This window comes from Phyllostomus hastatus, unplaced genomic scaffold (genome assembly GCF_019186645.2).
Source record: "Phyllostomus hastatus isolate PE091 unplaced genomic scaffold, TTU_PhHast_1.1 phas_contig_5, whole genome shotgun sequence".
NCBI classification, from domain to species: Eukaryota; Metazoa; Chordata; class Mammalia; order Chiroptera; family Phyllostomidae; genus Phyllostomus; species Phyllostomus hastatus.
This window is the reverse complement of record NW_025333897.1, coordinates 6,166,627-6,186,219: the sequence shown is the minus strand read 5'-3', so window position 1 is coordinate 6,186,219 and position 19,593 is coordinate 6,166,627. Positions and strand designations below refer to the sequence as shown.

The 19,593-nt window shown below is 40.9% G+C and overlaps 1 protein-coding gene across 1 annotated transcript; it reads right to left on the bottom strand.

Moving 5' to 3' along the window:
* Positions 1-13,211: 13,211 nt before the first annotated feature.
* Positions 13,212-13,720, bottom strand: PMIS2 (PMIS2 transmembrane protein). The gene is made up of 2 exons (XM_045846652.1): positions 13,517-13,720; positions 13,212-13,340 (listed from the first exon to the last, which is right to left on the bottom strand). The coding sequence occupies exons 1-2, from the start codon at positions 13,718-13,720 to the stop codon at positions 13,212-13,214; spliced, it is 333 nt and encodes a 110-aa protein (XP_045702608.1).
* Positions 13,721-19,593: the final 5,873 nt, after the last annotated feature.

Below are 19,593 nucleotides of genomic sequence, written 5' to 3'. Positions count from 1 at the left end.
AGTGTACTCTTGATTTAAATGAGACTCACTCTCAAACTTTTCATTTAAATAAGCAATTTACTTCTATCATGGGTTCTTGGGGAGTATTTTTTGTCTTGGGGAATATCATTTTTTCTCTTTTTAATCCATACACCTATGGGAAAAGAGGGAAAATGCTAATAATCTCCTTCTGACATAAAGAAGACCTGAAAGCATGTCAATTTAAGCAACATTACAGGGGTGACGCAATAAGTAAGATGACTCACCAGAATTGAAGACTATAAAAGTTTAAGAATTATAATCATAGGACATGGTAAAAATGTTTTAGTCTGAGTGTCTTAAAGTTAAGTTTTCTGGGATTCAAAATAAAATTTGCAAGACCAATTCATGTTGTAGAATAGAACCTGCTCCTCTGCAGTTGCTTATTTTGTTGAGGCTCCTACTTTTATCCTGCTTAGAGTTCTTTAACCAGGAAGAATAAAGGCCCACAATGTTATGCCATATGATGGAATCCCATGGTAGAAAAGGCAGGTCTGAAAAATTGGGTATTTACCCTACAGATCAGAAGAGGGCAGGTAATTATTCACAAATGGAATACAGGGCATTTGGTGTTGAAGATCTTCAGTAGCAACAGGAAAAGATCTTTAAGACCTAGTAAGCAGAAAAAAAGAGTGTGATATCAATACGTATGGAAATATATGCATGTGAAAATACATAGAAAGAAACTAGAAAGAATTATGACAAAATATTAACAGCGATGATATTTGGGAGGGGAATATTATACCAGGACCAGCAGTAAAGTGAGCTCCTCTTTTCCTTCATACTTTGTATTACTTGATTCTTTATGAGAATGTATTTGTGTGAGAGTATAAATAAAAATAGCAAAGTAAATAAACAAACAGATTTAAAGATCCAAGAGAAAAGGAAAATTGAAAAATTACCTGGCCTTTTTGACCAACTGCTTCTGTTGAGAGCAAGTACAGAGTTCTGGAGAATTTGAGAACAATTAGTGAAGGGGCACATATATAACTGAGTAAATAAAACAAACAGGGAGAGTTCCAGCCAAGATGGAGGCATAGGTAGAAATCCTTTGCTTCCTTGCACAACTGAAAGGAGGTAACAACCAATCTAAAATCAATAAACAACTGGAAGCACCAGAAAGTCAAACTTCATAGAACTCTGACAACAAAGGAATTAAAGAAAAAAATCAACCAGAACAACCAAACAGGTAAGGTGGTAGACCACTAGAGCCGACTCAGAAAAACAACAGCAAGGTGGCAGACCAGGCGGGTGGGGCTAGCTGTGGTGTGGTGGCAGGCTGAACAGGTGGGGCTTACTTGAGGGGAAACTGAGACTCAGAGTTGACTTTGGACTACAGCAGTTGCTGTGATGGGAGAAACTCCCAGTCCTTCACACAAGAGTCCATTGGAAAGTATGCTGGAGAGAGCAGGCAAGCTGCACTGTTCCCTCTCTGGCCCCTGCCCTACAGCCACACAGCAGCACAGCAAAGAGGGTTGCTCTGTCCTGGTGAATACCTAAGGCCCCACCCCCTTACAACTTATCAGGTGCACCAAGACAAAGAAATATGGCCCAAATGAAAGAACAGAGCAAAACTTCAGAAAGAGACCTAAGCAATGAGGAGGTAGCCAACCTATCTGATGGAGAATTTAAAGCCCCGGTCATCAAAATGCTCACAGATCTGATTGAACTTGGTCAAAAAATGAAAAAATAAGTGAAAGATACTCAAAATGAAATAAAGCAAAATATTCAGGGAACCACCAGTGACAGGAAGGAAACCAGGACTCAAAGCAACGATTTGGAACAAAAGGAAAAAATAAACATTCAACTAGAACAGATTGAAGAAACAAGAATTCAAAAAAGTGAAGAGTCTTACAAACCTTTGGGACAACCTGAATGTTCCAATATCCAAATTATAGGGGTGCCAGAAGGAGAACAACAGCAAGAAATTGAAAACTTAGTTGAAAAAATAATGAAGGAAAACTTCCCCAATCTGGTGAAGGAAATAGACTTCCAGGAAGTCCAGGAAGCTCAGAGAGTCTCAAAGAAGTTGGACCCAAGGAGGAACACACCAAGGCACATCATCATTAAGTTACCCAAGATTAAAGATAAGGAGAGAATCCTAAAAGAAGCAAGAGGAGAGGAGACAGATACCTACAAAGGAGTGCCCATAAGGCTATCAGCTGATTTCTCAAGACAAACCTTGGAGGCAAGAAGGGGCTGGAAAGAAGTATTCCAAGTCATGAAGGGCAGGGACCTACATCCAAGATTACTCTATCCAGCAAAGCTTTCATTTAGAATGGGAGGGCAGATAAAGTGCTTCCCAGATAAGGTCAAATTAAAGGAGTTCATCATCACCAAGCCATTATTATATGAAATGTTAAAGGGACTTATCTAAGAACAGGAAGATAAAAAATATGAACAGCAAAATGACAACAAACTCACAACTATCAACAAATGAACCTAAAAGAAAATAAAAACAATGGAAACAAAAACTTGACGTGGCTTTGTAACTGAATGAACAGGCCTAGATTAAGCTGGTGTGGGGAGGGACAGGGATTCTGGCCCTTTAGACCCATGCACTAACACAGCAGACAACCAGGTATAATCCCTTCTCCAAACACCCATAAATAACATGGAATATTGTCCCACAAACATGTGTAGCCTATGTAGATCTCCAGGACCATGTATGAGATAGGCACAGCATCATAACAGCTAAGATTAAGGTTAACCATGGACTAGGTCCTTTCTTTACTTGTATCCTAGAAACCTCCCAATATGAGTCCCTTTTGGGTATAAATTTCAAGATGTAACCCCCGATATGTAAGAAATGTAACTAAGTGTTACATCTAAGAAGTGTAACTCTATTTTCCTGCATTGGCATTGGTTAGGGTGTATAGAGTTGTGGAAATGGTTGGGCCAGAGATGTCATGGCACAGGACAGTAGTTTATTTTCTGCTCAACTGTGGGAGGCAATTGGGGAAGGAGAAACTCTCCCTATAATGATTAGGGGAGTGAGGCTGATGGGAGCTCTTCCATGTCTACAACATATGGCCTCCAAGTCACCATGGGTATTACTTGCCCAATCAAGTAGGGGGAGAATATAGATGAGTGTCTGTGAGAGGTGTTTAAAGGCCAAGGTTGTTATTCTGATAATGTACAATTTTAAGCTTTTACTTCTAAAATTGTTGTGAGTTCTTTTCCCTATCATTGGTCTAGTTAGGATTTGTGTGTGTGTGCGTGCGCGTGTGTGTGTGCATGCACGCATGTGTAGTTAGAGAGAAAGAAAAAAAATTTTTTTCCTAGGTGACTAATTTTTTTCACTAGTACTCAATGAAAAGATATCTCTTTTTCCAACTTTTTGCAGTATTATCTTTGAGAGTGAAAGAAAAAGAGTTCTTTATTAAGAAATATGGAATGTTTTAAAGGTAGGGAAATAGAGGCACTTTGATTCTGGAATCTAAAAGACTGCAAAGCTTGCCTGCTGGTGTTTACTCCTCAGCAGGTAAGCCTGGTAAGCATTTTCACCAGCTCAGAAGTAAGAGGAGTTTCAAAAATATCACCTTGAAACACAGTACTGACCTCAAAATTACAACTAAATTATACAACAACTATCATTCAGAAATACCTAACTTGAGCTGAATGGAAGTTCTACAACTAAAGAATTGAAGAAGAAACCACATCAAGACAGGAAGGAGGGGTGCAGAATTGGGTTGGTCCCACACCCACATGTAGCAGATAAAAATCAGGAAGGATATCTTGGCTATGGGGGTCCCACCTGAGGACTGAAGGGTCTCAGCCCCACACCAGGTCCCCAGCACAGGGTTCCAGTGCCAAGAAGTCCCCATAACTTCTGGCTGTAAAACCAGTGGGGACTAAGGATGATAGAGGCTTCTGGATTTCCAGGAAGTTCCTCTTGAAGGGCCCATACATGAACTTATTCAGACTCACACCCTCTGGACTCTAGCATAGGGCAGAAGCTTGAAAGGCACCAGATATATATATAAAAGGAAGTGAATTGTTTGACATCAGGGCAAGAGCTGGAGGGACAGCTTTCTCTCGGACGGAAGTGTGGGCAGAGGCCATTGTTCCTTTGATGAGCCCTTTAACTACAGAGTCAGCAGGCAGACGCCATATCTGAGGCTCCATCAACCTGGCTTGTACTGTTTGCCCTACCTTGGTGACTCATGAAACCCTGATTCAACCAAACTGTTTCCAGTGACTTTTCCATATGAATGGCTTGTCTTGGCTCATGCTTCACATGTTCCTAAACTTTCTCAAATAAGCAATATCTTGTCTCAGTGAGCCCCATACCTTTTGCCAAATAGTCCCAGGCCTAATACTTGCAGGAGCCAGCCTTGGTTCACAGCTTGGCCTTGCCGGGACACCTTGAAACCTAGCACTAGAAATAGCCATCTACAGATTGCTTTATAGCTTATTCCAGGTGGCCCCAGGCAGAACACAGGTGGTGGCAGACTTTGGCCTGCATCTCCCAGGAAACCCCAGAGCTAGTGCACCCAGTGGACTGCTATACACCACATTGAAGCTTCACACCCAGCCACCTCCACAAGCAACATACTCGAGGGGCAGGCTCAGCAAACACCATAGCCATGCTGAAGTAAGTCTTGCTCTGTAGGGTGGGCACCTGCACAAATGATCTTCTATGGTGGCTGAAGGTTGGTCATCAATGCTCATAGCCAGTCCTTGATGCTGATTGATCTCAGTAAATCCCTCTCATTGACCTGCCAACAGCAATCAAGGCTCAACTACAAGTGGAGGGTGTACTCAGTCCACATGGTGGGTACATCTCAAGTACCCAGCTTGGGTGACAGGGAAAGCTGTGCCACTGGACCCTACAGGACACCCTACTACATTATATGACACTACCAAGTCTGAGAGACATAGCAGCTCTACCTAATACATAGAAACAAATGGGGGGCTGCCAAAATGAGGAGACAAAGAAACTTGACCTAAATGAAAGAACAGAACAAAACTCCTGCCCCCCTGCCCCTGCAAAGAACTAAACAAAATGGAGACAAGCAATCTACTAGATGGGCTGGTTATAAGGATGCTTAATGAGCTTCATGAAGACATGAACAGCATAAAAAAGAACCATTCAACCTGCCTGGTGTGGCTCAGTGAATTGAGTGCTGGCCTGTGAACAAAAGGGTTGCTGGTTCGATTCCCATTTGGGGCACATGCCTGGGTTGCAGACCAGATCCCCAGTAGGGGGTGCATGAGAAGCAATCACACATTGACATATCTTTCTCTCTGTCTCTCCCCTCTTCCCTCTATCTAAAACTAACTAAATAAATAATTAAATATGTGTGTGTGTGTGTGTGTGTGTGTGTGTGTATATATATACATATATATATATATAAAAGAATCAGTCAGAAATGAAGGATACACTAACTGTGATGAAGAACAATTTACAGGGTATCAAGAGCAGAGTAGGTGAAGCTGAGAATCAAATCAGCAATTTGGAATATAGAGAAGCAAAAAACACCAGTAAGAACAGAAAAAAGGAAAAAGAATTTAAAAAGTGAGGATAGTAAAATCCTGACCAATCTATGGAGTAGAGAAGCAAGCAACCAACATACTTCAGCATATGTGAAAATAGGGGACCAAGGATTGTGGTGGAACCAAAAAACCAGACCCTAAGAAGAGTGGTGCAACAAGACAAAAAAGAATAGGTGGAGGCGGTGAACACCAGGATACCCACTGGAAGAGGAAACCCAACAACAAAGGAACCACTAACAGATAACAACAGAAGAAGACAGAGGGAGTGGTAACCACACAAACCTCAATCCAGGACCTATCTGGAAATACAACTAAACGGTAGAGACAGTACCCAATACAAACAACCGAACAAGAGCAAGAGAGAATTCTTTAAACCTTATACACACGGAAGAACCAGCTTCAACACAACCTGCCCTCACCAGCATAACAAAATACAGGAGGTGGTGGACAGAGTGACCCTCATTTAACCAGCTGCTGGGAAGGAACCACCAAAGAAAGACTCAACAACAATCAAAACCCAAAGGCAAACACAAAGCCAACTTAAATGACAGCCCAAGACCAGTGAGCTTGGGAGATCAAGGAAACCACCACTGAAACTCACTGCTATTCTACTAAAGAAGTTCACACCACAAACCCAGGTAGCCAGAACAGATCAATTTAAGAAACAGAAGCAACAAGAAGAGTCTCACAAATAATGGGAAGACAAAGAAACAATCCCCAAGTGAAAGGAAAGGAGGAAACCTCAGAAAGAATACTAAATAAAATAGAGGCAATTCAACTATCAGATATTGAGTTCAAAGCAATGATCGTCAGGAAGCTCAATGAGATCACAATGAGCTACTAGAAACTACAGGGAAGCTACAATGAGCTCACTGAAAACTACATCAGCATGAAAAAGGAAATAGAAACTCTCAACAAGGGCCAAGAGGAAATGAAGAATACAATTTCTGAACTGAAGAACACAGTAGAAGGAATGAAAAGCAGGATCAATGAAGCAGAAGATTGGATCAGCAAGCTAGAGGACAAAGTAGAAGAAAACACCCAGAAAGAGCAAGAAAAGGAAAAGAGGCTCAGAAAGAATGAAGAGGGATTAAGAGAAATGCAAGACAATATGAAACATAATAAAAAGTGAGGATAGTGAAAGGAGCCTCTAGGAAAACATAAGCATACCAACATTTGCATCATGATGGTGCCAAATGGAGAGGAAAGCAAGAAATTGAAAACCTATTTTAAAAAATACAAAGAAAAAAGTTTAAAAAATGACAGAAAACCTCCCTAACTTGGTGAAGAAAATAGATCATACAAGTCTAAGAAGTGCAGTGTTCTTCACAAAATGAACCCAAAGAGGCCCACGCCAAGACATGTCATAATTAAAATGCCAAAGGTTAAAGACAAAGAGAGAATCTTAAAAGCAGCAAGAGAAAAACAGTTAGTTACCTACAGGGGAGTTCCCATAAGACTGTCAGGTGATTTTGAAACAGAAAATTTGTAGGCTAGAAGGGAGGGCAAGAAATATTTAAAGGATGGAAAACAAGGACCTACAACCAAGATTAGTCTATTCAGCAAAGGTATCATTTAGAATTGAAAGACAGATAAAGAGCTTACTAGATAAGAAAAAGCTGAAGGAGTTTATCACCACTTAAAGAAGATAAAAAATATGAATAATAGATATCAATAAATACATATCTATCAACAATTGAATCTGAAAAAACAGAATAAATGAACAAGCAGAACAGAAACAGAATCACAGATACAGAGAATGTTTGGACAGTTGTCATATGGGAGGGAGTTTGGGGGAGGGGTGAAAAGGAAAGATATTAAGAAGTACAAATTTGTTGTTACAGAATAGTTATGGGATCATCAAGTATAGCATAGGTAATACAGCCAATAATATTCTAATAATTTATGATGTCATATGGGTGTGCGTTTTATCAGTACATCACTTAGTAAGTTATGTAATGTCTAATCACTGGGGTGTGCACATAATGCTAATATTACAAGATATGTCAACTGTAATTGAAAATAAAAAGTAAAAAATCACATTATTTGTGCTAAACTTATTTCAGTTTTTCTTTACATCCCCTAGAATTATCAATTTAATTGCTGGTAATTCCATAATCTCCCCTTTAGCTGAAGTAAACAATACTCTGGAATATTGGTCACTTGGAATGGTGCAGAAAAAGCTGTGTTGTGGAAGTTTTAGTCATCTTATTTTTTTTTTTCATAATTGTCACCTGACCATCTATTACTCCATGGCTTTTGGCTTGCTCATCTGAATATGTAAAGGGATAATTGGTTAATTAATGTTGCTTGTATTCTATATTTTCCTATATTTCTGATAAGCATGAGCATGGTGTGGACAATGAAATGCAGAGTACTCTGAGTGGGGCTGCATGTAACATGAGGCCAAAGATGAAGTTCAGAGAAAGCTTCAGGATGGCAGTTTTGGTGACTGTTATGGCTAGCTAAATAATCATGGGCAAGAATAGCAGCATTGAGATATCATCTGAGTCATTCTTTGGTTTTCTAAAGGCAGAAAGGTCGATTTCACTGTGCCATTTAATTGTGGGCATCCATTTGGACTCAGTTTTGCTCTTGGTACTTCTTTGGGTATAAGCTATAGGGTTGCAAGTCCATCACAGGGGGTGAGGGAACTGGAGTTGGTAGCACTGGTTGCAATGATGCCATTGCTCAGAACCACAAAACCGTTGTTTCAATGGGAAATCATAGCCATGCTCTAATTTATTGACCCTGATAAGAGACTGGATTTAAATTCAGGTCTGACTTCAAAGCCTGTGACCTGGACCAATGGTTGTGCAAGTATGAGATGTCTGCATATCTGGTCTCTCTGTCCAGCAGTGTGGGGCAGCAGCAGGGTTGATAGGCATCCTCCAAGGACACAAGCACCTGGAATGCTCAGGATCCAATCCAGACCTGGAGGTTGGCTTTGCAGTATTATCCTAACCTTATACTAAAGTCAAGTGTGTCTTTAGGTCTGTGTCTGGTGTGTTTATTATTTTGTTAATTTCAGCGGATCCATCCATCAATACCATCCCAAGGCACATGTTTTTTCACATGTGTAAGATTACCTCACAAGTCATAAATTAATTGGCAGGGCTTTGTTAGCAACATGAACTCATGATGCACCTTAAAATAGAGAGGGTCTTAGGTTCAATGAAATGGTAATAACTACGGCTTTAAAATATTTTACTACCTGGTATGCCTTATCATACCTCACTGCTCCCTTTTTTTCTTGTCAGTATCCTGAGTACATCGACAGGCCAGAACACCTCCTAGGGATGTGTATAGTACTTTTCTTAGATGATTTAGAAGCTATTTTTGCAACTCTGTTTTTCATCAAATGATGAACAAGTTTTACCTATTTGCATCATTGATGGGGGAACTTAAGAGTGAGAAAATTTTAGTTTAAGGTAATAAACTAAAGGTAATAGTTAATAAGCCTAGTAGTTAATGCATGTGAAAAGCTATTGTTTCAGGAACTGCAGGTATGGCTCACCCTGACTCCAGGAGACCACAAGCAATTGACCTTTGTGCTCCAGAAGATGCCATAAGCAATCAAGGTGGTGTCTGAGTCATTGTGTTCCAGGAAGAGACAGTCCACTGCCCAGGACACAGGACACAGATAGGTAGAAAATTGCTGGACCACAGCATTTATCTAATTAACCCATTTCCTGAGTCCCAAATCCCTAACCTACACTTTTTTCCCCTTGATTCCCATATGCCTTACCTATACTTTTGCCCCCCTTATAGGAAAGGGTGGCTTGAAAAGAAAGGAGGACAGTCAGTTAGGGTACAAAACTGCCAACTTCTCAGATTGCTGGCCATCTGAATAAAGTGCCCATAAAGATTCAATCCCTGTCTCTGCTTATTGGGTCTGGTAGGTGACAGGCTGCCCAAACACCAGATTTTCCAGTTTCATCATTACTTGTGATAAAATTGCCAACTCTAGGTCCACTTATTTTTTTGTAAACTCCCCCAAAGAAAATAACCTCTAAGTCATAAGCTGCAAGACAGTCATGGCAAAAGGTCCTCAGGCCCTGGGCCCAGTAGTCCATTACATACCCAGGCATTCTGAAACTGTACTCTGAACTTGTCTGAACAGGTGGGGACTCCTAGCTGGTCATGACTGTCATAAAATGCCAACTTGTTCTCAGTTTTCAGAGATTCTCCTGTGTCTGTTTGGTATCTTAAAAATTAATCAGCTCAGAATAACTCTTATGTCAAGGAAGCATATTTTGGGGTGGCATGCTCTGCTCCTCTTATGGATGTATCCTAATGGGCTTATGCATTTACCTGCTGAAGGACATCCTAATTTCTTTAAGCTTTTAGTCATTATGAATAAAGCTGTTGTGCATAATTGCATGCAAGTTTTTATTTGGATAGAGATTTTCAAAGTGGTTGCATAAACACTAGAGGAGAATTGTTGGACTATGAGGTGAGAATTGTTTGGCTTTGGGAAAAACTGCCCAGCTGTCTTTCAAAGTGGCTGTGTATTTTACCATTAATAAATGAGAGTTCTAATCAACAAAACAAACAAGCAAGCAAAATATAACCAGAGACACTGAAATTAAGAACAATCTGAAAGTAACCAGAGGGGAGGTGGGAGAAGATAATGGGGGGAAGAGTGGAAGGGTTTTCAGGAACAACTATAAAGGACACATGGACAAAACCAAGGGGTGGGGTGGAAGCAAGGGAGGGAGGTGGGGACGGCTGGGGTTGGGGGGAGTAGTGGGGGATAAATGCAGACAACTGTAATTGAACAATAATAAAATAATTAAAAATAAATAAATGAGAGTTCCTATAATTTCTCACCCTCCTGTACTTGGTGGTGTCATTTGTTTTGGAGTTTAGCAAATCTAATAGATTGCAGTGCTGTCTCATTGTTGCTTTTATTTGTGCTATCACATTTTAGAAGGAGGGGTCTGCCAGGGGGCATTTCAAACATATGTTAATGTCAAACAGAAACAATGTATAGAGCTGCTTAAGGCAAAGATAAGCCTTTTTACTAAAGAAGTTATGTGCCTTAGGTATGCTACCTACCATGACCTGCTCAGTTAGGAATTTATGATCAGATCATCAAATGGCTACTTTCCACAGAACCCATGTTTATAAACACCATACATTTTCCTTGGCCACGTGTCTGATCAGATCTTTTCCTGTTTTCAGTGGGGTTTTTTGTTTTATAGTCCTTTGTGTGTTTTGAGCAAAAATCTTTGATCAGAAATGTGTTTTGCAGAGATTTTGTCCCAGTTTGTATCTTGTCTTTTTATTCTATGAATGAGTTCTTTTAGAGTTGTTTTTATTTTTATAAAGTCTTCATTATTAACTTTCTCTTCATTGAACTTTATGTTCACAACTAAAATAAATAAAGGCCAGGGTTGTTTGTGGTACACATCACCTCTGATTACATTTCATAGAGCCAAAGACAGTCTCATAGCCATTCAGGGGAACCTAGGAAATGTGACTGAGTAGTGTTCACAGGAAGAAAAGGAGATGACCTGTAGTGAAGAGCAGTCTCTCCCACAGCTACTCAACTTAATTTCTACTGATAATCCCCATTTTCCGCAGTCAGGGAAACTTAATTCTGCTAAACTGAGGTTTTCTGGGTCTGAGTTTGGGGTTGTCTATAAAGCAAGGGCACCAGAGGAAGCCCTAGGTGTTTCTTGTCCACCATATCAGCCAAGATATGTTTTCACTTAATCATGGATGGCTCCTGAGTTATCCCTGGTTCCTACCTGATAGTCACCCTCACCCTGGTACCTGGCATTTTTATGGACCCCACCTCCTCCTCACCAAAACTAGGGCATATGGGATAGTCTGCTTGGTTGTCTGAGGTCATTTCTTCCTAGACCTCCATACACCATCCAGCTTATTTTCTCTGAGCTCTTAGAAGCTCTCTAAAATGTATCTGTGAAGAGGGAATACAAAGAATATCTGGGGTCTCTGGCACCCACCCCTTCATGAGATGTAGGCTATAGGGACCTCCTTACAGATACAGAGGCATCAAATTGTTGATGGGAGAGACCTGGTTCTTCTTAGTGACATGCATAAAGAATTACAGATCAGTAAACCTATTAGCATGCAATTGAGTTTATTAGTGATCTGTTCCCATTGGAGAGAACGGGCCTAGCTAGCATGAGGGTAGTGAAAGGCATAGGTTCAGGTCAAAGTGGGGTGGCAAAAGTAGGGGCAGCTGAAGGCCAGGGTGCTAAGCCCCCAGGTAGCCAGAGAGCAAGAGCCAAGAGTGTGAGTCCTTTGTTCTGAGAAATTATGTAGTTGGCAGGATGGGAGTGAAAAAGTTATGTATTGATTGACAGGTAAATGTGATGCCAGCTTTCCTGGGGGGAATGTGACTACCCAAAGTTAGGTATGTGTGGGGGTCTTTTAGCCCAAATCCTTATCTTGCTCCAGACTCCATTTGTTCATCTTGTAAAACAGAAAAGTGACAGGAGGCAGTTAAGTAAAGTTGGGGCAGTTACCCAAAATTATTTAGGGCTGTTTCTTTGGGCACTGTGCACCCTCTCCCATATTTCAGACCTTGGGATGAAAGCACAGTTTCAAGGCTTTCTCTCCTAAGCCTTGAAACGCTACACAGCATAGTGGAAATACGATACAGAATTTCAAGGACTTCCCTCCTTCCTTTCTAACATGGAGTTTCTTGTGATGTTGGAACACGTGGCAATATTACCAGACCAGGCTCAGGGCTGCTGAGTTAGTGAGATGTGTCTTCCTTCTCCTCCATGCCTTGGTTTACCATTCATTCTACCTAAGTGATAAAAGGCATTTCCTGGCAACCAGGATGTTAGATGATGGCCAGTAATAGCAGTGCAGTCTCAAAGTTCTTCCCGCGCTGTCTCCTGCCTCATAATCTCTACTTCCCCTATGAGTAGGGGACGATTGACTTTTCAGGATTGAGGGAGAGGTGGTCTTCATCAGTTCATCTGCTAACTTCATTGCTCATTTCTTGAAGTATTTCCATTTTCCCCTTAGAAGTTTGATGTGGGGTATCAAAAGCTGGAGGAAGCTTTTGTTTTCCTATTTCTGGTCTGAGACAGAATTCTAGCTTGAATTGGGGAAACACCTACAGAATAGTGATTCAGATTTCTAAATATCACCCCACATTGACAGTTATGTTCATTTTACAGACAAAGGAACCAGGCTCAAGAAAATTATCTCGCTGGAAAATATAGAGTTCTTAAGTGTCAGAAGTGAGATATAAATCCACAGTCAGCCTGATTTCCATGTTCCTGAGTTTCATCATTAGTACATTCTGATGATCACATTGGTAAAAGGCTGCCCAGTGAAACACAAACACTAAGAAATACACACACATGCATGCACATGAAAAGCTGGCACATTCCTTTCAATTTTATTGGTTTAAATATATATTTTTTTTCTCAAAGAGCAGCCCAGTATTAAGGAACTAAGAGCATTAAAGGAATGAAAGTGAAGACCCCCAAGGTGGTTGAAGACAGGTCTGGAGGCCAAGAGGATGAAGCCCTAAGGTGTTCCTGGGCTAGTGGATTGCTTGGATGTTGAGTTCCTTGGCTGGTGGCTTTCCAGGTTAGTGATGTCTCATCTGTGGTTTCTTGCATGGTGGCTGATTTGGCTTCTTAGTGTCTTGGAAGTGGGTTGTGTTAGGGGTTGGACCCGTAGGCTACTGGGCCTGGCATTCATGCAAATAGAGAAAAGTAATAAATGATGCCTAAACCGATGAGTATGGCGAATACAGCCAGCCAACCAGTTCGGCCTGAGTTGATGTAAGCTTCTTCCCAATCGCTGTTCTTGTTAGCCTTCAAGGTCTGTAGGGACAGGAGCTTTAGATGTGGGTTTCAGAATTCAGCTTTGTGACCACCGTTAGGGAATGGCTGGAGACCTGCTGGCACTGAGGGAAAATCCCTCCCCAGGTCCCAGGATGGAAGCATATGCAAGGGGCAGGTAGAGGACAGGTTGGGTCATGACTTAGGCATTATTTTACCTTGTGACTGAAGTACACAGCTAGTAATCCCAGGGGAAGGAAAAGAATTATGGCCAGGAGGGTCAGACATTTGTAATTCGGGGCATAAAATGCCAGCTCTGCAACTGTCTGTGTAGGCTCTTCTGGCTTTTCAGCCTCCACAGGTGGGGCGGCGGGGTCGGCTGGGGCGGCAGGGGCAGCTGGGTCTCCCGGTTTCTGGACCATGATCTTTCCACCCAGAGACAGACCCCAGTGCCCTAAAATCAGAGAGCCAAACCCACTACTAGCCTCCCCTTGTTCTAGCTAGAATCCCAAAACTCAAACCGTCAGAAGCCAGTTCTTCACAATGGAGCAACCAGCACCTAAAATCCTGATTGGTTGCCCCATAAGGGGGCGTGGCCCCACCAGTCCCCACCCTACATCAGGACATCGACTCCACCCTCCCTGCTAGGGAAAGCCTTGGATCCTGCCTCCTTCTTTGCCCACAGATAGGGTTGGAAGGCAGTATGAGGGATGGCTCCCAGGAGCAGCAGGAATGGAAGTACGCAAGCCCAATAAGAAAACTAGGGGATTTATAGAGGGAAGGAAAATGAATTATGTCAGTAGATTATAAAATATTAAATTAAAAAATAATTCTTCAGTCTATACTACCAGAAAGAACAGAGAAAGGTAAAAAAGGGAAGATCTTTCTTAAAGTACAATGTCATCTAAGAAATGTGGATGGAAGATGCAAATGGGTGCCACATGGTGGTAGGCAGAATTCCCAAATAGCCCCAAGATTTCTTATTTTTTCATTATGTTTTTTGATGATGTTATTACTGTTGTCCCAATTTTTTCTCCTTTACTTCCCTCCACCCAGACCACCCCACAAACCCCACATTATTGTCCATGTCCATGGGTCATGCATATGTGTTCTTTGGCTACTCCATTTCCTATGCTGTACTTTACATCCTTGTGACTATTCTGTAACTACCAATTTGTACTTCTTAATCCCTTCACCTTTTTCACCCATCCCCCTGACCACTTCCCACCTAGCAACCATCAAAATGTTCTCTGTATCTATGATTCTGTTTCTGTTCTGCTTGTTTGTTTATTTTGATTTACAGATTCCATTGTTGATAGATATGTATTTATTGCCATTTTATTGTTTCTATTTTTGATCTTCTTCAGGAAGACCCTTTAACATTTTATATAATGCTGGTATGGTGGTGATGTACTCTTTTACCTTTTTCTTGCCTAGTAAGCTCTTTATCTGTCCTTCAATTTTAAATGATAGCCCTGTTGGATGGCGTAATCTTGGTTTTAGTTCCTTTCTTTTCATGACTTTAATAATTTCTTGCCACTCCCTTCTAGTCTGCAAAGTTTCTCTTGAGAAATCAGCTGGCAATCTTATGGGAACTGCCCTGTAGGTAACTAACTTCTTTTTCTTGCTGATTTTAAGATTCTCTCTTTATCTTTAATCTTTGACATTTTAATCATGATGTGTTTTGGAATGGGCCTCTTTACATCCATCTTGTTTGGGACTTTCTGCACTTCCTGGACTTGCATGTCTATTTTTTCATCAAATTAGGGATGTTTTCTGTCATTATTTTTTCAATTTCCAATTTCTTGCTCTCACTCTTCTCCTTTTGGCATCCCTATGACACAAGTGTTGGTATTTTTGAAGTTGTCTTAGAGGCTTCTTACACTATCTTCATGTTTTTGGATTCTTTTTTTCTTCTTGCTGTTCTGATAGGGTGTTTTTTGCTTTCTTATATTCCAAATCACTGATTTAATTTTCAACTTCCTCCATGCTACTGCTGATTCCTGTAAATCAATGGTTCCCAACATTTTTGACACTTCAGGCATGGGGTGGGGTCAGGAGGTGGAACTCAGGTGAGCATCACTTGTTGGCCTCTGCTCACCTCCTGCTATGGACTAGGTGGTGGGCAGGGGAGGGCAAAGACAGGAGGCAGAGCTCAGGCAAGCTTCTCTTGCTCTGGAATCCTAACAGGCCCTGGAGGGTATGGACAGCTTCCCATCTGCAGCCTGGGGGTTGGGGACTCCTGCTGTAAATTGTTATTTATTTTAATTCATGTGTCTTTCATTTCTGACTGGTTGTTCTTTATGGTTTCCATGCCCTTTTTTATGCTATTGACATCCTCACTAAGTTCCTTGAACATCCTTATAACCAGTGTTTTGAACTTGGTATCTAGTAGCATGCTTGTCTCCATTTTGTTTAGTTCTTTTCTGGAGTTTTGTTTGTTCTTTCATTTGGGATGTTTCTTTGTCTTACCACTTTGGCACCACTTTGTGTTTGTTTCTATGTGTTAGGTGGTGCTATACATTTCACAGACTTGGTAGAGTGGCCTAATGTAGTAGATGTCCTGTAGGGTCCAGTGGCATAGCTTCCCCTATTACCCAAGCTGGGTATTTGAGGTGTACCCATTGTATGGGCTGTGTACACCCTCCTCTTGTAGTTGAGCCTTGATTGCTGTTGGCACACCCAAGGTCAATCATAACCTCTATTCTGTCTGGGGTCACACAGTGTAAGCTACAAAGCAATCGGCAGATGGATGCTACTTGTGCTGGGCTTGGAAGTGCCTAGGTGAAATCAAACTGTTAAAGCCAGCTACTGCTATTGCCTATCCTGGAGCAACTTAGAGAGAGGCACAGGGCTCTCTGATTCCTGATGTTTGTTGTATGAGATAATATAGGAAAATCTGAACCATGGGCCAAGCAAGACAAACCATATGTATGGAAAAACCACTGGAAACAGTTTGGGTGGATCCTAAAGTTGGGTGAGGCAGAGCCTCAGGGAATCACCAAGATGGGGTAAATAGTGTGAGCCAAGTTGATGGAGTCTCAGACATGGTGCCTACCTGCTGGATCTGTGGCTCTAGGTGGCCATCCTTGGAAAAGGAAAAATGGCCTTTCCAAGCACTTCTGTTTTGGAGAAAGCCACCTACCAGCTCTTGCCCTGATGTGGACAATTTACTTCCTCCTGGTATGTCTCTGATGCCTTTCAATCTGCTGACCTGTAATGTAGTTCAGAGGGAGTGAGTGAATAAGTCTGTGTGTAGGCCTTTTAAGAGGAACTGTCAGGGAGTTCAGCCATTTCTGTCTTCCACAGTCTCAATCCCTGCTGGTTTTAACATCCAGAAATTATATTGACTTATCTTTCTGGCACTAGAACGCTGGTTTGGGGGACCTGGTGTGGGCTGGGACCCTTTGCTCCTTAAGTTTCTCTCCTGATTTTTATCTTCCACACATGGGTATGGGATCAGTGTGTTCTGCATCTCTCCCCTTCCTACCAGTCTTGGTGTGGTTTCTTCTTTAATTCTGTATTTGTAGGACTTCCATTCAGCTTGATTTCTGATGGTTGTGAATCATGGTTGTTCTGTAATAATTTAGTTGTAATATTGATTTGGTTGTGTGAGGAGGTAAGCTGTGTTTACCTATGCCACAATCTTGATCCCTTAATTCAATAGCTCCAAGATTTCTCCTCCCTGGTACACACAATTTCTTCCAGTTATTCATATGCTGCGAAGGAATTTCATTAAGGTTCTCAATCAATTAATGTTAAAAAAGGGAGAGTATCCTCAGTGGGCCTAACAAAATCAGGGGAGTTGTTAAAAGGGAGTGGGGTCTTACTGACAACAAGGATTTAAAGCATGAGATGGACTGTAGGCAAGGGCTATTCTCCATTGCTGGCTTGAAGATGAAGAGAGCCATGTGGCAAGGAATGTATGCATCCCCTACCTGAGAGTGACTCCTTGTGGACAGTAAGGCAATGGGACATTAGTTCTACAACAATGAAGATCTGAACCCTGCCATAACCTTATTTGTTTGGAAGAGGATCCTTACTTCAATTGGGAATGCAGGCTGGCCAACACCTTGATTTTAGCCTTGAGATTCTGAGCACAGAACCCAGCCATTCTGACTTACGGAACTGTGAGTAAATAACTAAGTTTGTGAGAATTTGTTATGCATCATTAGAAAACTAAAAAATATTTCAAACACCAATTAGCATCAATGGATGCTAATACCACTGGATTTTAGCTGACATGTCCCTCATGGAAGTTTTAGGGGAATGGAAGTTGTAAGGGACAAATTTGCAGAGTTGTAGGTGGGTAGGAGGTGACACAAAGAAGTCCACAAACATGGATTTCAATATGGTTTGTCAAAGATACAATTGTCCCACCAACAGTGCACTAGGGTCCCCTTTTCTCCACAGCCTCTCCAACACTTGTTGTTTGTTGCTTTATTTATGATGGCCATTCTGACCAGTGTGAGGTGGTATCTCATTGTGGTTTTAATTTGCATCTCTCTGATAGCTAGCGATAAAGAACATGTGTCTTTGGATTTTCTGTATGTCCTCCTTGGAGAAGTGTCTGTTCAAGTCCTTTGCCCATTTCTTAATTGGGTTGCTTGTCTTCTTAGAGTGGAGTCATGTAAGTTCTTTATATATTTTGGAGATTAAACCCTTGTCTGAGGTATCATTGGTAAATATGTTTTCCCATACAGTTGGTTCTCTTTTAATTTTGATACTGTTTTCTTTAGCTGTGCAGAAGCTTTTTATTTTCATGAGGTCCCATTTGTTTATTCTTTGCTTTATGTCCCTTGCTCTAGGGGACATGTCAGTAAAAAAGTTTCTGTGTGAAATATCTGAGACTTTCCTACCTATGTTCTCCTCTAGGACTTTAATGGTGTCACGTTTTATATTTAAGTCTTTTATCCACCTTGAATTTATTTTTGTATAAGGTGTAAGTTGGTGGTTGAGTTTCATTTTTTTGCACGTAGCTGTCCAGTTCTCCCAACACCATTTGTTGAAGAAGCTATTTTTACTCCATTTTATGTTGCTGCCTCCTTTGTCAAATATTAATTGACCAGAGAGACTTGGGTTTATTTCTGGGCTTTCTATTCTGTTCCATTGGTCCATGTGCCTGTTTTTATGCCAGTACCAGGCTGTTTTGATTACAGTGGCCTTGTCGTATAGTTTAGTGTCAGGTATTGTAATCCCCCCTACTTTACTCTTCTTTCTCAAAATTGCAGCAGCTATTCAGGGTCGTGTATGGTTCCATATAAATTTTTGAAGTGTTTGTTCTATGTCTGTGAAATAAGCCATTGGTACTTTAATAGGTATTGCATTGAATGTGTAAATTGCTTTGGGTAGTATGGACATTTTGATTATATTAATTCTTTCAATCCATGAACACGGTATATGTTTCCATTTGTTTGTGTCTTCCTTGATTTCTTTCCTCAGTGTTATGTAGTTTTCTGAATACAGGTCTTTTACCTCTTTGGTTAGGTTTATTCCTAGGTATTTTATTTTTCTTTTTTCTATTTCAAATGGGATTTTTTTTTCTTGATTTCTGCTTCTGCTGTTTCATTGTTGGTGTTGGATATCCATTGTCTGGATATTGACTTTGTATCCTGCTGTTTTGCCAAATTCATTTATTAGGTCAAGCACTTTTTGGTGGAGTCTATAGGATTTTCTATGTACATTATCATGTCATCTGCAAACAGTGACAGTTTTGTTTCCTCCTTTCCGATTTGGATGCCTTTTATTTCTTTTTCTTGTCTGATCGCTGTGGTTAAAACTCCCAGTATTATATTGAATAGAAGTGGTGAAAGTGGACAGCCTTGTCTTGTTCCTGATCTTAGTAGAGAAGATTTTAATTTTTTGCCCATTGAGTATGATGTTAGCTGTAGGTCTCTCATGTATGACCTTTATTATGTTGAGGAATGCTCCCTCTATTCCCACTTTTCTGAGTGATTTTATAAAAAATGGGTGCTGTACCTTATCAAATGTTTTTTTCTGCATCTATTGATATGATCATGTGGTTTTTGTCTTTGCTTTTGTTTATGTGATGTATTACATTTACTGATTTGTGAATATTGTACCATCCTTGCATCCCTGGGATGAATCCCACTTGGTCACGGTGTATGATCTTTTTAATGTAGTGTTGGATGTGGTTTGCCAGTATTTTGTTGAGGATTTTAGCGTCAATGTTCATCAGCGATATTGGCCTGAAGTTTTCTTTCTTTGTTGTGTTTTTGGAATTAGGTTTTGGAATTAGGATGATGCTGGCCTCATAAAAAGAGTTTGGGAGTCT